We start from the raw sequence: 27,886 nt of genomic DNA on the forward strand, positions 1-27,886 counted from the left end.
TCAATTTTTTTTTTCAACTACAGTAAAGCACTCGCCTTACATTTGATGTTAAACAAATTGTTAAATGAGTACCATAGCTCTCAGACAATGTTGCTCCCGTTACATTATTACATTTATCAAAACATAAACTAGTCATTCCACAATTGAAGGACAATTCAGGCACCAACATTTTTAATACGACCTATTTATTCAATTATTTAGTTTTTAAGGGAAAAATAGGCCATAAAACATTACATAGTTCAGCTTGAGGCTTTTTCTATCCATTAATGACTGCAGGTTGTGTATGTTTTCTGTATTTTTTGTTGTCAGGGCAAAGCAGGGACGTGCGGTCAGAGGAGGCAAGGGAGGCCGTGTCTCCCCTGCCATCATGAAAAGGAAAAACAACTAATTCAATTGTTTTTATTATAAAAAGAAAAGAGACCCAACGGAAGCAACGAAAAAACGTTCTCCAGCCTTATGGCAGGGGGCACTAGTGATCTCGGGATGCTTCATGCACCCACCTGTAGAATAAGTGATCTCCAGTTCAAATTTACAGCGAAAAACTGAGGAGCAGTTGTCCATTTATTTCGTTTTACATTCGTGGTTTTTTTTTTTCGTTTTTACATTTCGTTTCACAATGGAGGACTACATGTCCAAACGATTTTCAACTCTGGATTTTCGGTCGAAGCAGGAGGTCATCAGTAAAGGAAGACCAACTCCGGAGTTAAAAGGTTTGATTCCGACAACGGGACTTCGTAGCAGTGTGCTTTATTGAGTGTTTTTATGTGTGAAGACTGCTGATATGGGATTTTAATTAAAATAGTTCCAATTAAATAATGAATAAGCTACTCTAGAGAAGTGTTCCCCAACCTTTTCACCGATTTGGTGACGTCAGTGCGTCCCTAGTCATTCTAGCATATCATTTAGGCTAGCATTGGGCCTCAAATACAGGTGTTTTGTTTGCATAGAATAATTTACCTACATACTGTTTGTGTAACATTAGTTCATGAGTGTGTACACGCTAGATGCCAGAAGGTGATGCTTTATGATCATTTGCCTTCTTTGCAAAGTGCTAGTAGCTTATATTATTTTGCCCATGTGTGAAGTGCATTAAGTTGATGTTTTATGATCCTCTTCGTTTGAAATGCTTTACTGCCATCTTTTGGCATCGATAAGCAATTACAAACACCTTTTTGGGAGGGTGTCATTTATTCACAGATTTTATAGCATGTCCTCCAGTTCTGGAAAGACCAAAATATTGATCGAACTTTTGGATTCAGGCCACGCACTGGTGTCTGGAAAGCTTTTTCCTTCCTTGTGTTTGTGTGCTCACAGTACTTAAATGAAGCTAGCGCTGTTACCCCCGCAGTGTCCCGATGTTCCAAATGAGATGCCAACACCCCACCCACGTGTCTTTTAGCTCACTCTCATTCCTAGGAAGTGTACATCATTGCATCTATAGAAGTCGCAAACACGTTGGTGTTTTGACTTGAAGAAGACATTTCTGACTAACCGAAGATTTATACTTGGCCGACAGAATTTGTATTGTCAAACATGTCTGGGTAAGAACTATTTAAAGGCACAACTCAGAAATACAGTCATCTCACAAAGTCCTTTCCTTCCCACCAGTCATCAGCAAATAAGCCTCACTTTCATTTTGGGATGTTATTTTTGCTCAAGACGTTTTAGTCCAGTGTTGTCTGATGACATGTTTTTGTGCCGGAAGCCTGCACGTTGATTAAAATAGGGCTAAAATAAATGCCATGAGTGTAATTTAAACTGTACAAATATATGGCTACCGAGAGGGCTATGATATGTCGTTACAAGCTTACATTGTCTTTTTATGGGAAAATACTAAAGAAAGGACACTTGTGCAGCTTGTATTCAGATTAATTTCTGTCCCTTCAAATTAACTCAATGTCTGACTCATTGGCAACAAAAGGGACACCCAAAAAATGAAAATGACATAATTGGGCCCAAAGTGTTAAGATTACCTATTTGGCAAAGCTTCACAGATTGTCACCAGAATCCATCTGGACATTTTCACTTAGGTATGTACTCACTTTTGTGGCCAAGAGTTCATAAAACAAAGGCTGTGGTTGGGTGCCGTGTGGGACCATGCTGCCTCTCACAGGTCAGTCTCGGTACTACACCAGACATCTGGCTTGGGGGGAATTGTATTTTTTGTGTATGTTGTTGGAAATACGGTTACGCGTGTGGTATAATGTGTTGATAATTTTAAGTACTCCGCACACTTTATAATTTGTCGTAATGAGTTTCTCCTGATGATTTGCGGTAAAGAACAAGCATAATGTGTTGACATACTATTAACATCCGTAAGGGACATGGAGTGCCTTGGGCTTCTACAACACTTCCTAGTTGCCTTCGTCTTTACTTTCTAGAATAGTTTGGTCAACATGTGTCATGGCATGGCCTATGATAGATGCGTGCTTTCGTGGAGGACTGGGGTCCCATAATTACTTTTCTGCCCTTTATGTTTTTTTTTTATGAGCTAACAAGCTGTAAATGAGATAAAATAATGCTAACCACCAGCCCATGTATTTTAAGTCCCAATTGATTCATTTTAACGATTCATAAATGCCGAGATGTGCAAAAGATTTTAGCAATAATAATACAAAGCAGGCTGTTGAGTGGCTTTCTGCTCATTGCAGTCTAGCAGTGAAATAGAGTCGAGATGGAAGAAAAATGCTGAATGTAGGAGCTTTATATCATGGAAGCCGAGCTCCTCTCATGTGTTCCAAAAGGCTGCTTATTTATCCTGCCATCAGATCGTTTGTCACGGATGCCGACTCAGCAATTTCAAACCATTACTTTGAATACAGAAAAGAATGACTTACTCATTCAGGAGCGTTTGACTTCACATATTAGCGCAAAAAAGTGGGTGTCAAATCTTCGTCGTCTATAATGTAAAAGTACATTCCAGGGGCCATCCTGCTGATAAATTTGGAGGTACCGAACTCTGCAGCTTCATGCATGAATTCATCCAACTCTTCATAATTGGAATTCTAGAATGTGTTGTATGTTGTATGAATGTGATATGTTCAGTTTCAAAACTCCGCTATGTAATTTTGGTGCACCCCGCGAGCAAGAAATCAGTTGCACAAAAAATGAAGACACTACCTACAAAACCTAAATTCCTTAGATGCTGATGGCAGCTTTAGAAGAGGCGACACTCCTCCCCTGGAATGACAACTACATTATTTCATTTCTATAAATGCCTTGGTGTTGTTACAGAATTTGCTTCTTTTATCATATTTGCTCGTGTGTCACTAAAAAAGTGTCCACCCCAAAAAAACGAAGAAAAACACTTTGTGCTGTAGGGCTTGCACGCAAGCCGACCGTAGAACAAATATTTGACGCCAACCAGGCTTGTTGACTTCAAACATTTATGGATAAAGTCAAATGATGTTGAATTTATTCTTTCCCTTTGGTCATACACTGCTGAAAGGTAAAAGGCAATGTGAACATTTACACAGCAAACGAGTTACTGTGTCGTGTGACTCCAACGAGGCAACTCAATATTGATCGACTATTGCCAGAAAACGGAGCTGTCATATCAATCTGGGCGTCACATGACTTTATTTGGATAAAGCAAATATGGGATGAGACATAATGGAATAACAGTAACCTAAGATATTTCTTCTGCCAGGGTCTTGTTGTCATAACTACTCAGACATTCTGTAAAATGCTATTGTGACATTTTCAGCAATTCGATACTTACAGAAAGGCCATAATATTCTGTCAATTCGCTGCATTTTACTGTTTTTGATCATTTTCACAATGGAAAAAAAGACTGCACAAAAGAATAATTTCCCTCGCTTCTTCACAACATAATGCAATACATATTTATTTTTATGACGCTTTCACAACAGCTGTTGCCATAACAATGTGCTTTACAGAACAATTTCAGTTGTCATTTGTATGTATGTATGTACGTATGTACGTATGTATGTACGTACGTATGCTTGTTCATTTGTTGCTAATAATTCCTAATCATCGCAGCCTTCTCTTGCCGATGCATATTGTTGCAGCGATTGTAATTAAATTGACACATTAACTCTGCATGGTCGGGCGGTGAAGTCATAATGGCAGCAAGGGTGTACTGTATTTATATTCATAGAATGAATCCAGATGCACTGAACAAAGTTCAATAAGTGTAACACAAAGGCTGCATAACTTAATCAAATGAATCACAAATCATAAACTTAGCCTGGGCCATTCTCACGGCTGGTTTGCAAAAAGCATTGCGCCGTCTTTTCATGAGGATTTTCTTTTTTTTTTTCTTTTTTGCCGTGCCCTTTCTCGCAGTGATTATTCATCCAGTTTAGTGCTCTTAATTAGAAAGTCAGTCTCATGCACAGATGGAGGTGGAATCTAATCAGGTTAGATAAAAATATAGATTGTTACAAGCATTGCCACGAAATGCTCACAGAATATAGACACTCCTCCAAAAGTATAGGAACAGTCAGATCATTTCAAATATTTTCTGAGGATATTTGCTTGTAAGGGCTGTTGGTAAATTTGTTAAGTGCTTTCATTTATCTGCTTTTAAAAAAGGCCCACATAGAACAAAAGTAATTATTTAAATAAGAGAAGTATCCTAATGAATGCAGTGGTACCTTGATGTGTCCAGATAAATTACTTTGGGAATGCTACGGCGAAAAAATAACAGAGAAATATAGCAGTTACTTATCGTTCTGTTTTATTGCTCACCTCATGAACACACTCCAGCTCCTCTTAACTCTCTCCACAGGAGTTCTTATTCTACCATCTTTATACGGATACCGAATGCCCTCTATTGGCACCTTTCTGTCGTAACAAACCTTTCAAGAGTCTTCATTTCAAATCTTCTTCCTGGCACCGTTGGACATTAATGAAGCAAACTAGCTAAGCAAGGTAACCTGTTGATAACCAACACAGATGATATATTGCCATCATATTCCATCCTTTACTTATTCCTATTAGTGACCCAGCAGGCTGTGAGAATTGTCGCGCCAGAGGTTCTCACCAATGTCATCAGCAAGCTGGTTGACAAGTATCTTAAAGGTGTTGAGGCAGTGTTGTGGAAAATGAGACTCCTGTAATACATAATATATTGCAGTACAATAAAAAAAAAAAAGAGAGAAACCTGCCAGTGAGTTTTACTACATTCTAGGGCATCTAAATTTCTTAACTCTCACAACTCTTGTCATTTCAATCAGAAGCGGAAGGACAAATCTTCCCAAAATATTTTGATAGCCTGTCTGACATTGATAAATGGAGAGAGACGCTACACTCATTTCCCTGTGATCTACCCACCCGTGAAGAAGACCCCAAGATACTTGAGTTCCCGCACTTGTGGAAAGATCTCATCCCAACTTGGAGCAGATACTCCACCTTTTCCCGACTGAGTACCATGGTACCATATTTGAAGGTAGTGATTCTCACCCCAACAGCTTCACACGAAGCTGCAAACCACTCCAGCGTGAGTTGATGACTTGATGAAGGCAACGGAGGCGTGTTAACCAGGACTGCCCTAAAACATCCACAGCCTTTTGGAACGCCATCCACATCTCAAGCACCCCTGGGGCTCACCCCTGGAGCTCACCTCATAAAATATATCTTTATTGCTGTCGAATGTCAAAGTGGGCCAAATCTGATAGAAAGTGGATTCAGAATGAAATTCTCAAACCCAAGGACAATATCTTGCCCATTAGAGCATTCATCTAACCCCGGTCAACACAGTACATCTGATGCTATTATCACGAAGCTTGAGTCTATTCCCGGAGACAGTACAAAGTGGACTACTCTGCCCTGGTCACTGGTAATAAGGCGACTGAACAGCTTATTGAATTGGAATTGATCCCTGGTCACCCTGCGATTGACTGGGTGACCTGTTGTTATCTGAGTTTGGCTCCAGTTGCCTTTTAACACCAAACACTCTGTACGTCCAATGACCCATACACAAATCCTGTGTCTGCTGAAACCATGTTCTGTCAAAATGTTCCCTTTTATTGGGGGCTTAATTAAAAAGTATATTTTAAACAAGTCACTGCACTTCGCTCAGCTGTGCAACATTTGCCCGACCTTGCTCCATGATGAAATCTATATGTATTCTATGTTTTCCCTTAGCTAAAAAAACATCGGTATGTGCTGCACTGCTCAAAGGAGAGAGGAAGCTCAGAGGAAGGAGAGAAACATGCACAAGAGGGTAAATAAATTATTAGGAACTGCTGCAAGAGGGTTGGAAAGAAGACAAACGACCTGTCTATGGCACTAGGGTGATGCCGAGGGGAAATGGGCGGGGTTCAAATAGGTTGTGTCCATTTACTAGACACTCTGCTGTTAGCTTTCATTACTCAACTCGGTCGCAGATGGCAGTTTGAACAAATAGCTTGGAGAAATGAAGGTTTATGATGTACACTACAAAGTATGTACATGCTCCTGTTACAGGGGAACAGAAGGGCTTTACTAATTGACTGTGGGGGAAAAACAAATGATAGTTTTTAGTACATTGTTTTCACGGAAACACTTCACTTTGAAGGGTGAAAAGCGTGTTATGAAATATTTGAGTGGTCTTGCCTAAAGAAAGCGTAAGTATGTAAAAACAAACAAAAAATACAGTTCTAAGCATGAAGCCCTGCGGCACTGCGGTCTAAAAGTAGCATTTAAACCAATTTAAGTCCGCATATGAAAGACCCTGTAAAGTAAATCCAGAGACTTGTTTCAAGATACAGGTTTGAGGATCATTTCTGAAAACGTGCAAAGACTGACAACAACGTGGTACTGAATTGAAAAATGAAGAGATGAATGGGTCTATGAAAGTGCAGGGTGGTTCCAGGCATTGAGCCAACAAACCCACAATCTTTAATAGCATGAATAGTCTTGATTTGGGCCAAATATGAAGTTTATTGGCAGTATATAGCAAGTCTCTAAGTTTCATTCAAATTTGGCATGGATTTTAAGAACACTAATTTAATGAAGCCATTGTGTTGCATACCTGTCAATGCAGACCAATTAATCAAGAACAGCATCAGCATCAACGTTGGGCATCCTTAAGTAAACATTAACTGTGTCCAAAATGCTAGAGAAGCATTATCAGCACAAACACAACTATGTGGTCCATTTGTAAAAGGAAAGTAAATCCCCAAATCTTCTTTGTAATAATATGTTCTGTGCAGCCCAAAGAACAAACCCAAACATGGCTCAACTTCAGTAAACTGCTGAGCCGTGATTGCTTGTGACCTGAGCCCTGGCAACTGTGATGTCATTTTCAGGCAACAGCCAGTTGCAAAATGGCCGCCCTGAGATGGGTAAAAACAGATGATTTTTTCTTCTCAACTCATATTCCACAAACGCAATACCAATCAGAACGGTGTGTTAAGATTTGTCGCGGCACAGACAACATATTGTAAAGAAATCTGGGGTTGACTTCCTTGTGCTTCATTTTCACAAGCTACAAAACACTGCTGTCATGTAAACATACAAAAATAATATTGCGATCAGTTTTCATTTAAAAGCAGCGCTTGGGTGCCTTTCCATGCAATGACGACATTGCCAAAGTGTGAATCACCACTCAATCCACTCTCAATTCTTAAGCATTGGTATTGATGCCTGAAATTTAAAACTGTGAATGTGTAAAATATTGAAAAAGCCAAATTGTGGATAGAAATTACATTGAGGGACAACTCGGATTTAAAAAAAAAAAAAAAAAACACCTCCCCCCTTCTCCTGTTTTCTGGTCTAACACGTCTGATTAATGATGGAGCACTCGGCGTTGCTATGGCAGCGACTCCTTTTCAGGCTTACTATGGATTTTAGCGTGTAACTGATGCCTCTTGAGGAATCCAAGTTAAACCTCAGCATCAAAGTGGACATGGAATAGAAACTTTACATTTTAATAGATTTTATAACTAACTTTTTTGTGCATTTCTGACCAACCCACATGTAAATAACTGTTATTTATTTTAAAAAAATGTTTCAGTGAGTAAAGTTCCATAATACCATTCAACATTAAACAGGTGAAAGGCAAGGAATGAACTCCTTTAAGAAAACTAACCTGTTGTTTTTATATGTACACATACACAAGTACAACTTCCCATTTTATTACATGAAATATAAACAAGACAGAAGCCTAAAGCACGGGACACAATCATCACATTGAACACGATTAATCTCAAGAACCAACCACAGAGTTATTTACAACATGTTCACGTTAAACAAATATATTTAATTGTACACTATTGCAACATAGCACAAGCAGGCACCGGATGTGGCAAATTCTTATAAAAAAAATCAAAGCTTTGGTTACCATAAACATAGATGAACAAATATATATTATTTGATATGAATAAATATGAGGTCAGCAAGCCCCTCCCCTTCCCTCCCCTGTCTCCAAACCTGGTTTTGTTTTGTTTATAGACGCAGACATGAGCCACATAGCAATTCCATGACAGATGTTTCATGGGGACAAACCGAGCAAAAAAAAAAAAAAAACCCAAAGCAATTTTTACTAATTTCAGCAGGTCAGTATGAATAATAGATGACCAATTGACTGCTGGTTGCTTGAACAGCTTGCAAGTCCTAGATTTTACTTTACTGAACAACTACTTAGAGTTCACTATTTCCAAGCATTGGTGTGATGCCTTGCTTTTATTTGACATTACTTCTACATTTCAACACCAACAAAAGCAAATTTTTTTAACCATTGAGCTTGAGTGGATTGGATTGGAAATGTCCCCAGTGAGCACTTGATGTCAATTCAACATCAATATGACATCCATGTGTCCACAGGGTCATTGTTTTAATTTTTGGGACCACATAACCAATCCCAACTTTACTCCTCAGTAGATCTATCATTTGTCTGCATTTGCCCTGCTTCCATACAGGCAGTGGCGGGGTCGATGCCTACTTAGTGACAATCCAAACAGTTGTCCTTCTCTCAATTAGGGGATCTACGTGTAGAAATGGATGTTGTCCCTACGGACAGTTCTGAATTGTTCGCAATCCGAAAGGCAGATATAATTGGATTTGTCTTTGGAATGGAGGGTCACAGCTTGGGTCCCATGTAAGCGTTTGTATGACCCCTTCCTTTAGTCGCATGCCCGTGTGTGTGCTTCTGTGAACAACAAATAGTGTACACAGCAGAGCGCCAGTTGAATTTCACCTTGAGGGATTACAAGAGTAATAAATAAAGGCAACACCAAGATCAGGATTAAAATTCTCCTGCGCTGTTATGACTTCCATCAGTTGAAAAAGATTTGCAGTATGTTGCCAAAACGATATCTCAAGGGAGATCATTTCAGTATTTTTCTCCCTTTATATCACCATGACCTTATAATTAAAAAAAAAACAAAAAAACATGCAACTTGGATATGACTGTAATTCAAATAATCCCAATAAACGTCCTGTACAAAGACCACTTGCCTAATTACATCTGCTTTTATATAGATTCTAGTTTTCACTTCGTAATGTCCTTTGGTACAAGGCTATTTGAATTTCACAAGGGGCGTCGATCGAATTCAATATCCCACTGTTAGCATCGGTTACTGCCTACCATCATTTAGGGAGATGATATTCGGCTACCAATCATCCTTTGCAGCAGCTGTGGTCAAGCAACAAAAATTTACTGCAGTTTCACGTTCGAGACTTGCATCAGCAATACTTGGGCATTGCTGAAAAATAAATTCAACACCACTATTCCCACCCATATTGGAGAGGAAGCACCTTTTCATTATTTGACATAATTTGAAGAGGCCAATTGTCTTTGCTGAGCCAAAACATTATGCAATGAACGAAAACAGCTTAGGCAAAAACAAGCACATTTGGCTCCCAGGGTCAAAGGTAGAGAGTAGCCGGGAAAGCTAATCAAGCTGACGAAAGCAGATTTGCATGGAAGCATATGTATTCCCAGAACATTCGAAATTCAGCTGCGTTAGGGAATAACATGAATGCTGCGGTTCGTTTCAAAACAAGCCTCTTACAAATATGAGGTAATAAGGCAAAATTGCTCTCAGTTGGGTTTTATATTTGCACACATCAAGGGTGTGGGTAAAGTTTGGACACTTGGGATAATCGAACATTTTTCCATTCAATTCAACACATTTTTCTTCAAAGGAAGAAAGAGTTAACTCATTAACTCAGTGGTTATTTAAATCAACTGACTAATGTACCAAAATTGAAGGCAATGCGGATTTGTTGCATCGAGTCCAAGAACATTTTGGGCATTGCAAATCATACTGAAAATGTTCAAGGTTGTATTTTTACCCACATGTTCAGACTTTGCAGACACTTGAAACAAGGAAGCAAAAGAACACAAATTGAGAATTCAGATACACCAAAGGTAGTGGTGGTATCTGTTTACATAACTGACTTTTGGACAGGCTGGTGATGGATCAATTCCCACTGACAGGTAAGCAGTCCAGTGTGGAGTCTTCCGTTTGCCCAAAATCCAAGTGTGTCGGTTGCACATTTCCCATGACAATAGACAGTACAACAAAAAAAGTTGATAGAAAACAAGACCTGCGTTGAGGGGAGGACCATCCATTTTGGTGTTTCTAGGAGAATAATATGAAATAAATAATCTGTAAAAAACAAAAAGTGAGGCACTTTCCTTCAGAATAACAAAGCAATTGTTGCAGATTCAACAGGCGCATTCATCAGTCTAACATTCTACAACATCCTCTCAAAATGAGTAATGGGGAAAAAGGCATTAAAAAAAACATTGCTTAGCGGATGATGACATTTTTAAATACAAAGCAAAACAACGGCGCCCATCTCGGCTCTTGCGGAGGTTGGTCAGGTGGGCGTGGAGCCGACGGTGGTGTAGCTGTACTTGGACACGGAAGTCGCCATCGTTGTGGCCATGGAATAGCCGGTGGTGCCCTCCTCGCCCGCCTCCAGGAGAGACGGGCAGCACTTGCGACACAGGCGATTGCGACAGCAGCAAGCGAAGGTGGACAGTAGGGCCTTGCGGAAGCGCGTGTTCATGAAGCAGTAGATGACAGGATTGACGCAGGCCGACGTGTAGGACAGCAGGTGGATGAAGGAAATGGGGATGCCCGATAGGGCTTTGGACGCCGCCTTCAAGTCAAAAGCCTTCCAGGTGTTGGCCGAGTACAGCGGCATCCAGCAAATGAAGAAGAGCGCCACGATCACCAGCAACATGCGGATGACTCGCTTTTTGGCCTGTAACTTGGCGTTGGACGTGTTGCTGCGAGCGCGCTCGGTCTTGGGCGGCGCCGAAGCGGCGCTCATGGCCGTGGAGGACGACGCCGAGGTCGGGAGGGTAGGGAGCTCCATGGTGGAGGACTTTGGGGGAACCTGAACGTAGCAACCGTCATCGTCGTCCTCGTCATTTGACTCTGGAATAGTTCCGTTTTTCAGCTCTGTGGAGGACAATTCATGTTTGATTGCGGATCCCAGCAACTTTGTTGGGGCTGGTCGGCACGGGGACTGCATACAGTAAACATGTTAAACGTCATGCTCCAGACTCACCCACCTTATACCTTTCCACTTTTTAATCATTCGTTGTTCGTTCTCCATCGCGTTAAAACCCGTTTCGGAATGCTTAAGGTCTTGCATGCGCCTTCACCAGCATCCTGTTTCTTTCCCACCTATGTTATTTATTTGTGTCATGCTGGGCCGTTAGTACTATTGCGGTATTTTGACACGAATGGAATTTTCCCGATTGTCTACGACCCCAACACAAGGAGCTTTGCCCCAGCATGGGGCTCGCCGACGACACCCACTGCAAAGAAAACCTTCCGAGTGAAGTGAGAAGGAGAGAAGATCCAACAATATAGAAAAGTCAAGTGATGCGAGAAAGAGGACTAAATGTAGAGGGAGTGTCAAAGCATTCCTCCTGTATGCATGTTACAAACCTACGGACAACAAATTGCTGATATCGGCTCTCCTTTCCCATGTGCAAGCTAGCAATTATCCTGTAAAATCCAATTAAAACCAATTTCAGAACAGCTGGACGGCAATGAACTGCTATGAGGAACTTGTTCCATTTCACCGGAAGGGGTCATTTAGTAGCCTGTGCATTTGTATCCCAAGCTGTTCCATGTAGGGAGAGATTCAAACATGTTCAGAAAGTGAAGTACAAGGAAATTTCTAAATCTAGTGCGGAACCTGAGGGTAGCAGATAATTAATTCTCCGCCTCAGGCAAACTCATTAGCATACGAAGCGAAGCAGTTTCTTTTTCAGTGTGCCAGGTGACATCATCTCACTGTATACTTCGTATTAAAAAAAAAAAAAAAAAAAAAATCAAACAAAAGAATTGAGGAACGCAGCACTTTAGTTTGCAGTCGGGCTCTCACCAGTGGTCTCTGCTTCGTTCTGCTTCATTTCAAAGCGCATGCCTCGATAAAGCTCTCTGGAAATCAGGCCGTAGGCTACAGCCATCACCACGCCAGGAATGAAGAACAGAATGAACAGCAGGAGCACATACCTGAAAGAACAGTGGAGACACGGTCACTATTGAGTGGGTCAAGTGCAAAGAAGCTAATGGAAAAGGACAATTGTGCCCAAACCCATAAAGTGCAATGATTTCATAGTTCGACACACCCAACTTTCTTCAACATTCTTAATTCTGTAAAACACTGACTTGGCTGATGACTTTCAGAATTGTGAAGGTATCAAAGTAAAAAAGTAATGCGTTAACAGTCAGACTCGTTCCAATTTGTAAGAAGAGTAACTGAAACATCACAAGCTCCTTTTTCCATGAGTATTTTCCTTTAAGGCTGAATAAACTTTTTATTTTTATGACTGCTTGCTGCATCTCATTGGATATATTTTCATCATATTATGAGGTGAATGACTTGAGAAAAAAGCATCCAAAAATACAGTTGTATGACATTTTATTTAATTTTTCTTGTCGGAGTAGCGCAGAAGAAACTGGAAGATGTGACCCGACTAATTACTTGTACACGCTACAAGTTGTTGGCTCTCTGGAGTGCCCGCCCACTAAAAACCAATAACCTTGAAATTTACAACTAACCATTTGTGATCAGCTTTCACCAAAATCATTTCCTGCTTTTCAAAAAGTAAAAAAAGGAACAGCTGTCATCGAACAATCAGTACCGCGTGGGTTAATTTTAGCCTTCCTGTGTAATGAATGAATGAAGGCTGTCTTTTGATGGTAATAATTCTATAAATCAAGGTTTAGCCCAGACATTCACCCTCTGATATTCTGATGTCTTTCTGGGCCACCCTTTGAACACATCACACCCTTTTTGAAAGAACAGAGGGCTTCGGTCTGGGGTCAGCTGGCCGTTTGAAACCGCACAGAGGATATTAGCATTTGTTGATTTGAAAAGGGCCTAAACCCTTGGAAGATGTCGTACATTGTTGTCACATCACCACAGTGGCTGAGCGGATGCATAAAGCAGCTAAAATGAGCAGATACAGAGCAGAATCAATGCTTTTCTATTTCTTAGCACATGAAACAAATTGGAGAACCGATGGTGAGGAAAGCCTTCATCAGGCTTCCAGGCAGGTTCAGGTCATGTTCACTGGCCTTAAACTAAAAGTGAATGCACAATTAAGTTCAAGAAGCCGACAGACTTGAGTAGTTACTGCTCATCTGAGATGTCTCGCCTCCCACGACCTTCAGATAAGCAAGCCCAATTTGGTCTACTATAAGTCTACCCTCCCTTTCCTCCTCCATTATTACGCCTCAGTTTGAGCCAGCCTATGCTGGAGAGTATTTTCTGTCTCCATCGACTTGTGTGGCCTTTTAAAGACCTTTTAGGGGAACATGTCGGGTGGATGGATTGCTTTGTAGACACTTAGCAATTAAAAGTTTCTCCCGCGTGGACAACAACTGAACGCTTTTGTTTTGGATGTTTACGTTTCATCATCTTTGATGCTAAGAACTCATTTCACGTTACAATTCATCCTGATTTGAGTCTGTCAGTTTTGTTCATCTTAAACAAGCTCACTGATTAAAAGGTATTCATCATTTTGGCTGCAACTGCAGAGCATAGAGGTAATTAACTTTATTTTTCCCAAGTGAATGCACCAAAAATGAAAGTCATGCATACTTACCAGCTTTGCTCAGCGTGGTGACTGGGCCAGGTTAGGCGACACATGTGGCCCACGGTGCCGTTAGCCTTGGGGAAAGTCTTGATGATACTGAACACCGGATAGGGAATCATGATGAGCAGAGAGAGCACCCAGGTGGCGGCGATAACGCGGTATGCGTGGGATCGCGTCTGCCACGCTCTGGACTTCAGCGGGTTGCAGATGGCACTGTATCGCTCGATGGCAATAGCCACCAGGCTGAAGGTGGAAATGCTGACAGAGAGCCCTACAGGAAGCAAACAAGTGACACCTCACACAATTTGGACTCCAATCCTGACGAAGCGCATCACAACTTGACTTATCTCACACTCTGGACACCAGAAAAAGGTCCAAAGAAAAATAATTCAATAACAGTCTTGCTCTTAAAAAAATCATCAACCGAGACATGTCCCCCCCTCTTTCTACTTTAGCAAGGCAATCCCCTCAGGAATGACTGTGGGCCACCATGCATTTAGATGAAGGCACAAGCTGCAGACAGCCAGTCCATACAGACAGGCTGGATGTGATAAATAACATTAATAAGGCTGCACACTACAAGAGAGCACAGGGAACGCCTTACAGTAGGATCTGAATCATTCAGCAGGCAGCCTGTCCTGAAATCATGCAAGAAATATTTGAGTGGCACTATGACATGTCATTTATATCAGTTTATAAAACCACATTGCATGCTTCAGTGCTAATACTAGATGGGTCGTCAAGATCAGCCCATGGCTACAGAATCAGTCTGCACAGCCTAGCTTGTCGAAACACAATGTTGTGATTGTTTGGTTTCTGCAATATGAATTAAACAGGCAAAATCCCCTGGTTTTTATCCATTTTGCCACTTGATGTCAACTGAAAATGACATCACAGTTGCCAGGTCTCAGGTCACAACCAATCTCAGCTCACCGGTTTTCTGAAGCTGAGCCGTGATTGGTTGAGACATGAGACCAGGTAGCTGTGATGTCATAGGGAGACATGGCCTAATGGTAGAGTGGTAGTCAAAGGTTAGGGTTAGGGCCGTTGTGACCATATCAAATTGTTCTTGAGAAAGATACCAAATCTCCAGTAACTCCTGCCGGCATCTGTCATCAGTGGGTGAATAATGAAGCAGCGTTAAGCGCTAGCTAGCGCAATACAAGTTTTGATATAGGCTGCATCAAAACAGTGCAAGTTGAGTACCGGGAAAGGTACAATTGGTTGATTTTACAGTGAACAGCTACCACATACCTCAAAAGTGTCTAACTTGCCTATCATCTGGATTAGGACATTGGTCACTAACATCTGGTCCAGATTCATTCAGACTGTTCTTTGGACACGCCTCCATTTTGGCGACACGGTAGTTCATTAGCAGAGTGGAGTTGATGCTGGGAAATAACATTTTTATGCGAGATGCGCGCTCTTCTCTTGAATCAATTGCTCGAGGACATTGAAAGCGCTCCAAGATCATTTCTCAACCAAAGAGAATTGCCTGGCTTCTTTTATTAATCATTTAGTCTTCAAGGGAAAAAAAATACTAACCCATTTTCGCATTAGAACGGCTGATCAGCTGCACTGAAGGTTTTCTTGATGCCTTGTACATCTCGAGCGTGCTTTAATTTTGCCTCCACTATGCAAATGAACTTAGCTCATTGCTAATGATGCCCTAAAACATGACTGACTTCAAGTCAATCCCTGTCCTTGAAAGCCAGTTCTGCGCGGGCTCATTGGAGAGCACAAAAGACAAAAATACATTATGCAAAAGGTAGCTTTGGGGGAAAGGGAGACTGAGACGTTGACTGCTAATTGCATCACATCAACAGCAACGACCGCAGCGTAAGGCATCATAAATTTGATTAAAGACAACACACTTGCATCCACAGCCTAATGTTAGATTTGCCTAATAACTGCCTCTGAATAGTGGTGCTATGATTCACGTGATTATCAAGCTCCGAGAAAGATGCTTAACAAGAAAACTGGCAGAAGGACTACAGGCGGGAGCTCAAAGTTATATTTTATTGTTCATCCGATAAAAGTAATCTGTCCAAGGCCGTGTGGTTTTGCAGACTCGCATTTACAGCAAAAATAGAGAAAAATAAAAAGAAGATAGTTGCTTTCGTTTGACCTGAATGGATGAAATGAGACCACTTCCCACTGTTTTGAACTGTCCGGGTGGTCTAATCATGTCCTTGGAAATTTGGGACAATCGTATAATTTTCAGATGATGGAGCGTGAAAAAAAATTAAATGCAGAAAGCCACGTTGGGGTTCCATGAACAGGCTTGTCATATTTTCACGCAACAATGATTGTACGGCACCTATTTGTTCATTACAGAACCAAAAGCAAGACGACTGGGCATTAGAGGGTAAGTTGATCACATTAAAACAGCCACATCAAATCATTTCATCAGCAGGCCGCTCTAATTTCACATCTGAAATGATAACGTATGAAATTGATTCACTGACTTAGTGACACAGCACTAATTGGAACTTGTCATTTTAGTTTATGATAGAGAAATTAAATGTAATTTGCATGCATCATTAGGTGGCACACCACTGATATGCAAAGATTTTCTTTGAACGACTGTTACACTTCATGTATGTAGAGCCATGTGAGAAGATAGCACGTAGCAATAGCCTAATTTTATTTGAATAAGATAAAATAAAATTTGAGACAATTTGGATGTGCTCTCAATTGCTCAAAATCAACTGACACCCTAAAATGTCACTCGGTACAGCCCTGTCAGAAATGTTTTGAATTGATCGCGCTGCATTTCACTGGAACTTTATAAAGTTCAAGTGGTTAACAAACAATCAAAGTGATCACAGGCAAGCAAATTATTTGAACTGCAGCATGGACAAAAAGAACTTCCTTCTGGGTTCATTTGTAAAGTCGAAATTTACACAACACACCAAATGTAGCTTTTTTAGCTTTCGGGATCAAAGTAAGCCTTTTCTACGCACACTATATCACCTTTGAAGGCAATCTTAATTTAAACTTCTTCAAAAGTTAATTGCATTTCCAACATTTCAGCACTTTTTGCACAATTTGCTGTTCTGTAACAGAGCTGAATAGCCAAATACGTCTGTGTCTGAACAAGGTATGTTGAAATTCAGTTGATTTACTACATGATTGATTTACATGACGAGCACCATGGCAGGGTTCTCGGCTCATGTGTTAGGTGATAAGCCAAATAAGACAACATTTAAGTTGCAGATGTGGTGTAAGAAGCTGTAATTATTGACGTTTGATGAAAGGATGCAAGCATCCAGCTGGGAATGTCAGCCAGGTTTTCATTTCGTATATTGTTCCACCGGGGCTGTAGCTTTGGCAGGCCATCTCTCAGATACTCTGTGAAAATGAGATTGTCGAACTCCACCATCAAACATGAAAAGCTACATGCAAGACATCCAAGATGTCAAGTATTCCAGTCAACCATCCCTTACGCTTCAATCTGACTAAAAGCCTGACAAGGATTCCTGCTCGACTTGGTCCAGCGGGAGACAGCTCATTGCCAAGTCACACTTGTGAAGACGAGTGTGCGACCGTCGGCGCTTTTTTTTTTTTTTTTACAGCACAATAGTTACCCTCCGACAAGCTCAGTGAAGCCTTTTTGAGAGACTGGCTCTTGTTAGATGTCAAGTGGTTGTCAGAGGGCTGCTGAAGCTACAGCACATTTTCTGACGGGCTGTCAGCCACAGCAAGAGGCCTCGTTGTGCTAATTAGAAGCGCAATAAAAAATGCATTCACACTCAATTTTTTCATTCATGACTAAGTCAAAATGAGTACAGTTCAGATCAGCACATAGTGTGGATGGCGATTCAGATGCTATCAACAGTCGCTTTCATATTAGCTTGCGTAGCATTAGGACCACAACAAACTTAAAGTGAAATCTGTGCATGCAGCAAAAAGAAGCATTCAATGCAAAACATTGCGATATCACAATCAGGCAAAACTGAATGGCTTGATTTATGGGAAATAAGGTGACTAAATAATCGTTTGTGTAATTTTACAGGCAGGCACACAAGAGACCCAACTACTATATGTGTGGAAGCAATTACAAAATTCACTTTCTAATTATTGTTCCCTTTAACTAATGGTTTAAAGAGTCATTTGGTGAAATTATCGATTGCAGTAATGGCTCCATGGTCTCCAGCTATGCTCACCATTTTGAAGTATAAATGTAACAATTGACAAAAGCATCAACCCGAATTGGTGCATTTATTATTCATAGAGGAGAAAAAAAAAAGCAATGCTACAAAAGGTGTGTTTGGAGAATTAACTGATCACTTCAATTTTCAAATTTAGTTACTTCATTTTTTTATTGATTTTTTTTTATTGATCTAATGAGAACAAGCACTAGAGAAAACGGACAGCAATTCAAATTAAAAGACCTGTGGTGTCATTATTAATTAATACTCATCTAAGGTCCTGTAAATTATATGTCACAAGAAGAAAAACCAGCAACAAAAGGCAGACTTTTTTTTCCCCCAAATAGCTGGTTAGCTCTTTTTTCTTTTTTGACCAGGCGCTCAGGCAACTCATGTTGTCCCTGGGGCAATCCATGCAGGTGTGCCCTGTAAGAGATGAAAGCTAAACCTTGATTTCGAGAGCCAACTTTCTTCCAATTGTTGCGACAACTTACTCCAAATGAACCGTGTCTTCTTCTTCATACCGCAAAGTCGAGACTGAATTAACAGCTTGGCTGCTGATCACAATTAGGTTGTGGTCTCCGTTTGCATCAGTCTATCCAATTTGTATAACGCTCATCCTCATTAGTTCTGACTGAGCGCCAGGCCGGTCGATGTGCAGTGCACGACGAGACAAACGCCACCAATTTAGAGTTTTCAGCAAATGTAAATTCACCAAGTTGTCCTAATCAGCAATCAATCACCGGACCAGATAGCGGCTCTCTCACCCATGAAATAGGTGACCGTCTTGCACATGGCCGCCCCAAAGATGAAGTCCTCCAGGATGTTGGGGATGAGCGTGAACGGCATGCAGAAGATGGCCATCATCAAGTCGCTGATAGCGAGCGACAGCAGGAAGGAGTTAGTGACCGTTCTCATGCGCTTGTTGAGAATCAGGACGACGATGATGAGCAGGTTGCCGAAAACGCCCAGGAGGAAGATGAGCGTGTAGAGCACGATGCGCACTGTGTCCATCTCTGAGGAGAGACAATAACCACAAATGTAATCTACAGTGGCTTATTTTCATTCCAATTAAAGAAAGCACATAGCACCGCACTGATGGACTGCGCACTCAATTAGAAAGTAGTCAATCATCAAAATTATTTCTTACGCTCAGGCTCGCAGAGAAGACGGAATAAAATGTCAGAAGATAATTGGCATATAAATCTCAGCTGACAAAAAATATAGATGCTTCCCATATGCAGGGTCACATCTGATACATGCCAACTTCAAAAAGGAGCACTTTTGTCAGTTGTTGCTCTACATTGAAGACTTGAGGCACAAAATATCCAGATTAGTGTCTTCATGTCAATATTTACCCACTTGAAGGTGGCACAACAAACAAGGTTTAGCATACTGCTTTAGCAAGGGTTTGTTAAACCGGAAAGGGGAGATGAAAATCAAATATCCGCCTCACGAGTTGGAACCAATATTTGTACACTGGCTTTTCCCCAAAAGACAGTAAAAATACAACTAACTTGAAAGCTTTTTCCAACGGCAGCCTGTCATTGATCATTTTAGGGGCCCGCACCTCGCTGGCCCCAGCCTGTCACTGCCACTCAGTTTGAGAGTAAGAGCATGTGACAGGACGAGGTCGAGAACGGCCCAGCATCGTGCTGACTGGGCACTCTGATTAACGATGGTGACGAGGCGCAACTTCTGCGGCACAGCCTCGAGACACGTTTTGGCACGCTAAGTCACCCTGCATTGCATCCTGACCAATGCTGATGAAGCATTTACATTTGGTACTTGTGTTTATTAACCATCACGCGAATATTAATGCCTAGAACGACATTTAAAGTTCCTACTAAATGTGGCGACCTGTTAACCGATCCATCTAAGCTTCTATTTACCCAATCCCAGGTGAATCATTTTTGTCTTGATCTTTTCCCACTTGTTCGCAAATGTCAACGACAGAACGTTTGTCTGCACGTCACGAAAATGGTTAGTGAACGTGGGGCGAACGTTTGGTGTTGACATTTGCGACCTTGAACGAACCCCGACCGACACTGACGAGAACGTAACATTTGCCGCCTTCAAAAACACTATCCGTGAGATAGGGGCTCATCAAACAACCCTCAGTCGAGACATTAGGATCGTGATTCGAATCTGCTCTTCTCGAGCACACTCCCTTCCACATGAGCAGCATTACTTTCCTCCAATTTTCTACAGCGGTGATGGCGGTCGAGACCATTTTCTTGATGGCAGTAGAGACCTTTTTTTTTTAAACGGCCTAAAAATGTGATTGGGACATCTCGGACTGTGTAGAGTGACTAGAAATGAGCTATTTGCTAACTTTTACACAGGTATTGCCCATAAATGTGTATTGTCCCGTTGAAATAAACAAAAATGAAATGAAACAATTTCTCATCACTTATACTTGACAAGGTGAGAACATAGACAAAAAAAAAACTGTCACGATGTCGCATTAATTATCCAATCAACGCTATCCCTATGCTGGTTACAGCTTCTCCCAAAATAATAATTTCATAATTCACATTTGCTTTTGTCTCTAAGGTATTCCTCTGATCACTCCAAAGGTCCTCAAGTGTGATAAGCATGGAAATTGGGAACCCGAAGTGTCTTTTCATGAAATACAAAATCGATGCTTATTGGACTATTTGCATTTGCTGCTTCGCTGGACTGTTTCACCTTCGCATAAAAAGCAATAGATTGTCTGAGATGATTACAAAAGCAATAATAGAATGACAGACTACCACGGGGGACATTTTAATCACATCTCACCTTTCACTATGGCTGTATAAAAGTAAATTTGTTGCTTGGTGCGTGCGTTACCATGTAAGTGGCAGTGATAAGAAAAAAATAAAAAGACTGCACAGATGTGAGCCGGGAACTCCCCCAAGTACCAGTCGGCCTTGGGATGGTGTGGTGAAAAATAATGGCACTATCTTCATTGAGCACTGTGCAAGCTCCCTTGGGCCTCACCACTTTTGGGCGAGCCACCATCGACTCCCTCAAGCTTGACAATGTGTGCCACATTTATAGATCTTGGGTGGACAAGACGCATTCCAAACAAAGTGTTGACTCAAAACAATGGAGCGAAGCTTACAAATGCTCTTCATGTCCGATTGAGGATCATGGCTGACTGCGACATAATTCTGCTGCCTCACGGGGGTCATTAAAGTTTCAACGCCTCATGTCGTTTGGTTTTATCGTCGGGCCACGATGAGACGCTTCATAGCAGACCGCCAGGCATGATTGACTGACTGACCGAATAACCTTCGGCAAAGATCGTCTGGTAATGAGCAGTAATCGACGAGGCCAGACTGCAATATTTCTGTAGTTACTAATAACTGTCATTATATTCTCCAAATATGACGGACTACTCTTCATTTGTGAACTTCAACACATCGTTCTTAAAAAATACTGTGGCAAAATGTTGCTGCTCTCAACCAAGTAGTTCACACCAATTTGGTTCGCTACAAATCAATCAATTTTTTGCAACAGATTCTAAATTTGCATGCCAATATTTCAATACAGCTCTTGTTCAGAACGCTCGAGCTAATATTTCTTTTAGCCACCAAAATTAACGTTTTCATAATTAGCATAAGGTGATGTCACAGGCAACATGTAATTCAAAGACCAGGCAACCGAACAGTTGACACTCCAAATACACAGCTCAAAGCTAGGCGACATTGTTGCATATTTTGTTAGGATTGCTCTGATATGCTGTGACATGTGAAAGGTTTCGTTGAGAATGATATAGGATGCCCATGAGGATAAATTATCTGTCGACATGTGCTGCGCCACTGTTTGTGTTCAAGTTGAGCTTACTGCCCCATACAGCACTTGTGTCTCAAAATTGAGGGGAGGGAAAGTAAAAAACGGACAAGCCGGTTTGGCCGCTTTGCTCAAATACCAAACATAGTAACCGACACGAATTGGCTGAGTGCACTGCAATTCTTAGTAACTCTTTCGAAACAAATGGCCTTTTTGTAAATGAAGAAATCTTTTTTCATACTCATACATAGCGCCGCTTTCTTAGCGCTGCACAGTTTTTTAGGATCTTGTTAAAGAACTGGCAAATGAGTCCTTTGACAGCATTGGGTGTGCAAAGCGCACTCATTTCTGTAAGGCAACTTACTGATACAGCAGTATTCAACTCAATTAGTTCTTCCACAGTGCCGTCCCGTGGGGGAGAAATATTGATCTTTTATTGCGAGAACATTCTTTGCTCTTTCAGAGAGCCATTGGTAACGTTTACGGCGGGCGCAGCACATATTCATTTAGTTACCAGGCCTCGCTGGGAGACTTTGTTAATCATTTGAATATTCATTTCTGTCATTTGTCAGCGAGTGAGAAGTTTGAGTAGCTGTTAACTAAGAAACAGTAGGAAGCAAGAAACATGTACTGTAGGCGTGAGCGCACATCTATTTAAAGGGGAGCCTTTTGCAGACAAGTGGAGGCTGAATTACAGCACTGCATCCTCTCTGGAGGATTACATATTGAGTAAATTATGCGTCCACTACACTTCCTACAAACAAATAGAAGCTTTAAGGGGCCACGGTCTCTGTGTAAGCTGTCTCCACTGCGCATGTTATGGCCATGAAAGTCAAACGATCACATAGCAAAAGCAAATACATTACCCATACATAACCCATTACATTTTGGTTGGGCAAAATGTCTGATATTGTCTCAGTATTATGGCGTAATGGGGATGGGCATTTGTAAAAGTGTACAATTTGGCACGTGGCAAACCTGCAACCAGTTGTTTGAGACACAAGCCATTGTTGGGATTGATGTTTTTTTGTTTTGACTTGACTTGCTTTAATAAATAAAAAAAAAAAGCTGCAGAACAAATGATTTATTATTTAAAAGCACTACCATACCTCATGCTAATAGGTTTTAAATACACGATACACTAAACCTGATTTCTGATTATGCCATTGGACATGTTTGTGCTTAAAGACAATTAATTCTTAGCAATTATCGGCTACGGGACGATGCCTTTTATTCAGTTCCAAGCGGGAAAATTGATAGCTTCATTCTGCTCAAATCCTTTACCAAATCCCTACTTCTTACAAGAGTCAATTAGTATAAACATTCCTTTGCATCCATCGCCTTCCATTGAAATCTAACAAGCTAAGGTGTCCAAGTGTCAAACGCAATCCGTCTGAAAACATGTCCATTTCCCCTTCCAATAAAAAAGTCTGCCGAACCAGACCTTTCAAATTGCTGATGGCTTATTTCATTGTCAGCTTTCTTAATCTTGCCGACAATACGTCCCTAAAAGTGGCATCGATCTGCAAAAGATGAACACATCACTCCCAAATCATGTCAAAAGGCTTCTTTCGGTTTAAAACATTCACTTGGTTGTTCTGTGGCAAAGCTCTGCTTAGCAATAATTAATGCTTTAATTTTCAACAAGTGGGCAATCCGCACAGGTGGCATTTGTCTGTCTGCCTCTATAGAGACTAAACATTATGTGTGCAAATGAGAGTGAACTCCATGAATAATTTATAGCTGTGGCTGTGAAATAAACGGTGTAAATCTTATTTCTAGACCCCCACGGCCTTTCTGTGCATTGTGGAGTCAGATGGCCAAGTCTGAGGCTCTATAGCATGATTACTACGAGATGGCAGATACAAGATCAATAAGAAGCTGAGAAAGGTAGAAATGGACCCATTTTCTTCTTCATTGTGGAAAATAATTAAACGTGCGTGATTTCTCACATTTGGCTTTGTGGCAAGAATGCTTTGAAGGATGACGCGTAAAAGAACCAATCCAGCACCCTTCTCTATAGGCTCAACCTGGGGTGGTCAAACTATAGCTTGCGGGCCATTTACAGCCCGCTCATTCTTCAATCCGGTCCACCAAGCATTTACATTACGCGCTGTATTTGTTGCATTGCTAAAGCTTTTCTTAAAGCATTTGGAGTTAATCTTTCGGAGGTGCTTTGTTAACCTTCTACAATCTTTGAGGTCGCCTAGTTTGAAACGTCACAATTTATCACCCCTCTTCAATTTGACCATTTTGTTCAAGCTGCATAACCTAAAAAAAAAAAAAAAAAAAAAGCATTGTAGCTTGTGGTATTTTAAAGTTGGCCATTGGTAACAAATTGTTCTCTTCATATTTGCATATTTAGTCTTTTCTTGAGCTACTCGTGTAGGCTACAAATGACCTTCCCCATCTGTCCATTTTAAAAGTCCAGTATGTTGCCTTTGAACAAGTTTTCCCATCTCTGCAGGGTTTCTCATTTTAAAAACCTCCACAGAGTTAGAAGTCACAGTCAAAGGCTCTTGCAGTTTATGCTCCTTTTATTCACTGCAAGTACGCAAGGGAAACATGAATAATTTGGCACAAAAACAACATTTCTGTATCTACTATGAAATAGGCAGAACAAGCATTTACTAGTGGCAGCATTAATTCAATGCTAATAAAGCATGAAGGATTTTTCTTTACACAGCTGATCACAAATGAAAAGGACTTTTAAGGTATGTTTTTTTCTTTTTGGTGACTTTCTTTAAACCGACTTTTAATTTAATTCCACTGCAGGCGGCCAGAAAAATTATTTTCATTTTATTCTATTATTATTCCCATTAATTCAACATTAATAAAGCATGAAGGGTATTTTTCCTTTACACAGATCACAAATTAGGACTATTAAGGCATGTTTTTCTTTACACAGATGATTACAAATTCCACTGCAGGTGATCAGAAAAATAATTTCCATTTATTTATTTATTTGTTCATTCATTCATTCATTTTGCATTAATTAATTTGTTTGTTTATATGTTTATGTATTTATGTCTTTGTTTGTTTATTTTATTTGTGAGGAGTAAAGGGGGTTGCGGGAAGAAAATTGTCTTATTATTTATTACAGTATTTCCATTATTAATATAATCATTATTGTAATTATTAGTGTCATTATTATTACCTTTAGGTCTGGATTTCGGGACGGCGGATCTGTTTGTGCAGCCCATGTTGAAACCGGCCACTTCCACGCTGATATTCCACAGCTCCACGCAGCCGGGCGACTCCGACGCGCTCACGTTTACCTCCTGCAGGGACATTCCTTGCGCCGTCTGGTTTCACACCTGCACGCACTAGCGATCACGGAGCCGCCGTCGTCCTTGGGTGGATTAAAGACGTCAAGGTTGTGAAAAACTTGGGCTGAAAACAGAGTTAAATAGTACTAATGTTTTTTTTCTGTTTGTTTAAAGACGGTTGAAGGAAGTGTGATTGCTCTGTGAGCAGGATGGAGCGGATGAACATCAGCACAACGTCCACTGCAGAGACTGAGACACAACTGTGCAGGAATGAAGCTCAAGCTTTCGAGCTTGCTCTTTTCCTCTCTCTCTGCCACCCCCAGCATCATAAGAGCCAATCAGGATGCTGCTTCCAAGTTACATGCTGCACTGACATTAGAAGTGTCATTATCAGCGTCGTAATTGCTTTAGCCAAGTGGGGCCCTCTTCTATTCTTGTTTTTACATACAGGAACTTTCCCTTTCTATCCAAGCGAGGTGACATGAAAATACTAGGAGCAGAGGTTTAGGAGTGCCATAAGCCAACTGAGGTAAAGATGCATCTTTATCTGATTTTACGTCATCTATAGTATAAAAGGTCTACAATCAAGAACTCTTCTAAAAATGTCAGCAATCAGTGATTTGGGAGTTGCTCTTCTTGCTCTGTTTTCAGTGGCAGGAGCGGCAACACTAGAAAAGTGAGTCACACTGTTTTGTCTTAACTGGACGTTTTTGAACTTTTTAAGGTTAATAAGATTGTGTCAACTTACGCTTGATCAATTCCAAAATTAGTATGTCTTTGATTTTCACACATTTACTGTTTTCCTATTGTGATAGCAAATATAATTATCTCCATTTTATTCCTGATTTCTTTCTTTCTTTTCTGATACACCTTAGACTCAGCTGGTATACGTGAGTGTACCTTGTTGCTGGCTGCTTTATGTTATATGTATAACCCACGCAAGATTAGCAGCAAGCAGCATTGAAATGTATTCTCTTGTAAGATGCAAAACAACTGGTCTGTAACGGTCATCAGAAGTGGACTCTCGCAGTATATGTGTAAAGAAAATGCCAATTTCGCTTTCTGGTTCCCTATGCACACCCCAATTTTACCGCTACAGTACTGTTTCCTCCCTGAAATAAATTTCTGGTTGGGGTGAGGATCTGGGCCGTTCTGTGGTGTTTGCATATGATATTTGTTAATTGAAGACTTCAATGCCTGTAGGGAAGGGGGACAAACAGGTTAAAATCTCCTCATGAGGCACCTTTGAATAGATCCCCTTTCCGGTTGCGCCAACGATTGGGCTCTGCTTCAAGGAATTCCCTACTCATTCTCCTTTGAGCTGAGAGATGAGGGCCATTATGGCTTTAAGCTCCCTGAGGATCACATCCGGTCCACTTGTGAGGAGGCCTACAGTGGAGCCCTTCACATAATTACCCATGCCCACGACAAGGTCTTCAGTGGCGCAGTGGCATCCACCGTCTCAACGCTTTGGACCATGTTGGTGGCAGTAGGACCAGTGTTGGGGGTAAGATGAACGATTTCTGGCAGTGTTTGGATATGAATGTTTTGAAACAACAGGAAGATTTTTGAGTGATGTCAGCCTCTTTTATCGATTCAAAGGAAATGTTTTTTGTGATGGTGGTGGATGCATTTAGTCACATTGGGAAATGCATGTACAAAAATGTAAATTATAAATTGACAGTTTCTCCTTCTGTGCTTGTGAAGGGCTGGTATCCTTGTGCTCGCAGATGAGCCAGCGGCAAAAAGAGCTGGTCTTCAGGAGGAAACTCGTCCCACCGTGTCCACATCCAGCCTGAGATGGGATGGAAAATGAAAGTCATTCCAGTTAGCCACTACTATGGGAGATGGACAAACGTACAATATGTGGACAAATGTTTTTTGATTATATTAAGCAAAGATTAGACACTGTCTCTATCATAGATTGTAGGACATAATAAATAATTCGATCCACCAACCACCCCAACTGACAATTTGGGAGCATTTTGGGTGAGACTCTTCTATACCATCATGACTTATGGTTATCACGCTGAATGGGGGACCAAATGATTGTCAGTGCTAAATAATCGATTACACACCCTCGTTCTTCTCAGGTTCCAAGTTCTGGGGCTCTGTGGATCGCCTCCTGTCCAATTCTCCTTGCATAATGATGTCAACATAGTGATATTTCTCCTCCAGTCTGATGGAGTTCACCACAGAGGCAAAACGGATGTTCACCAAATGCAGGCCAGCTTCCTCGAGCACCTCCCTTTGAGCACACTCTTCCCAAGTCTCTCTGAACAAGAACACAGTGCAAATATATGCTTCCTTCCAAAAACAATTGGAACACTGAGGTTCTTTTTTTTTTTTTTTTTTAAACATCAGAGTCAACGGTGCCAAGCAATACAGGCCGAAAAAATCTCACTTCCTATTACGTACCCAAACTCCAAGTGACCGCCAGGAAGTTGATACTTCCCGTTTCCCATAACACTTTTCCTTTTCCCGAGGAGAACGCAGCGTGAATGAGCCGAGTCTGTGACCAGCACACCTACCCCAACGCCAGGACGTTTCCCGGCGATTTGTGACATCTGCTGTTTGTGCAGTAAAACGTACACTTGATTGTGAAACTAAAAGTGGTAAAGCAAAAGATGATACGCCGAGAAATGCCACCCAAGAGGACT

At 41.0% G+C, this 27,886-nt stretch overlaps 2 protein-coding genes and 1 long non-coding RNA gene across 3 annotated transcripts; 1 reads left to right on the forward strand and 2 right to left on the reverse strand.

Moving 5' to 3' along the window:
* Positions 1-522: 522 nt before the first annotated feature.
* On the forward strand, positions 523-27,199 carry LOC148402093 (uncharacterized). Its single transcript, XR_015857074.1, has 3 exons — positions 523-710; positions 25,121-25,333; positions 25,401-27,199. It is a non-coding gene; the product is annotated as an uncharacterized LOC148402093 (long non-coding RNA).
* Positions 8,389-25,547, reverse strand: LOC148402094 (cholecystokinin receptor-like). Its single transcript, XM_088368572.1, has 5 exons — positions 25,115-25,547; positions 18,945-19,193; positions 14,033-14,294; positions 12,304-12,434; positions 8,389-11,366 (listed from the first exon to the last, which is right to left on the reverse strand). Exons 1-5 carry the CDS (start codon positions 25,248-25,250, stop codon positions 10,777-10,779), a joined length of 1,368 nt encoding a protein of 455 aa, XP_088224698.1. The 5' UTR covers positions 25,251-25,547; the 3' UTR covers positions 8,389-10,776.
* On the reverse strand, positions 26,792-27,866 carry nudt15 (nudix (nucleoside diphosphate linked moiety X)-type motif 15). Its single transcript, XM_088368573.1, has 3 exons — positions 27,645-27,866; positions 27,305-27,501; positions 26,792-27,021 (listed from the first exon to the last, which is right to left on the reverse strand). The coding sequence occupies exons 1-3, from the start codon at positions 27,791-27,793 to the stop codon at positions 26,897-26,899; spliced, it is 471 nt and encodes a 156-aa protein (XP_088224699.1). The 5' UTR covers positions 27,794-27,866; the 3' UTR covers positions 26,792-26,896.
* Between the last annotated feature and the right edge of the window lie 20 nt (positions 27,867-27,886).

The sequence above is a fragment of the Syngnathus floridae genome, chromosome 2, assembly GCF_059516105.1.
Source record: "Syngnathus floridae isolate MCC-2025c chromosome 2, RoL_Sflo_1.0, whole genome shotgun sequence".
In the NCBI taxonomy this organism is placed as follows: Eukaryota; Metazoa; Chordata; class Actinopteri; order Syngnathiformes; family Syngnathidae; genus Syngnathus; species Syngnathus floridae.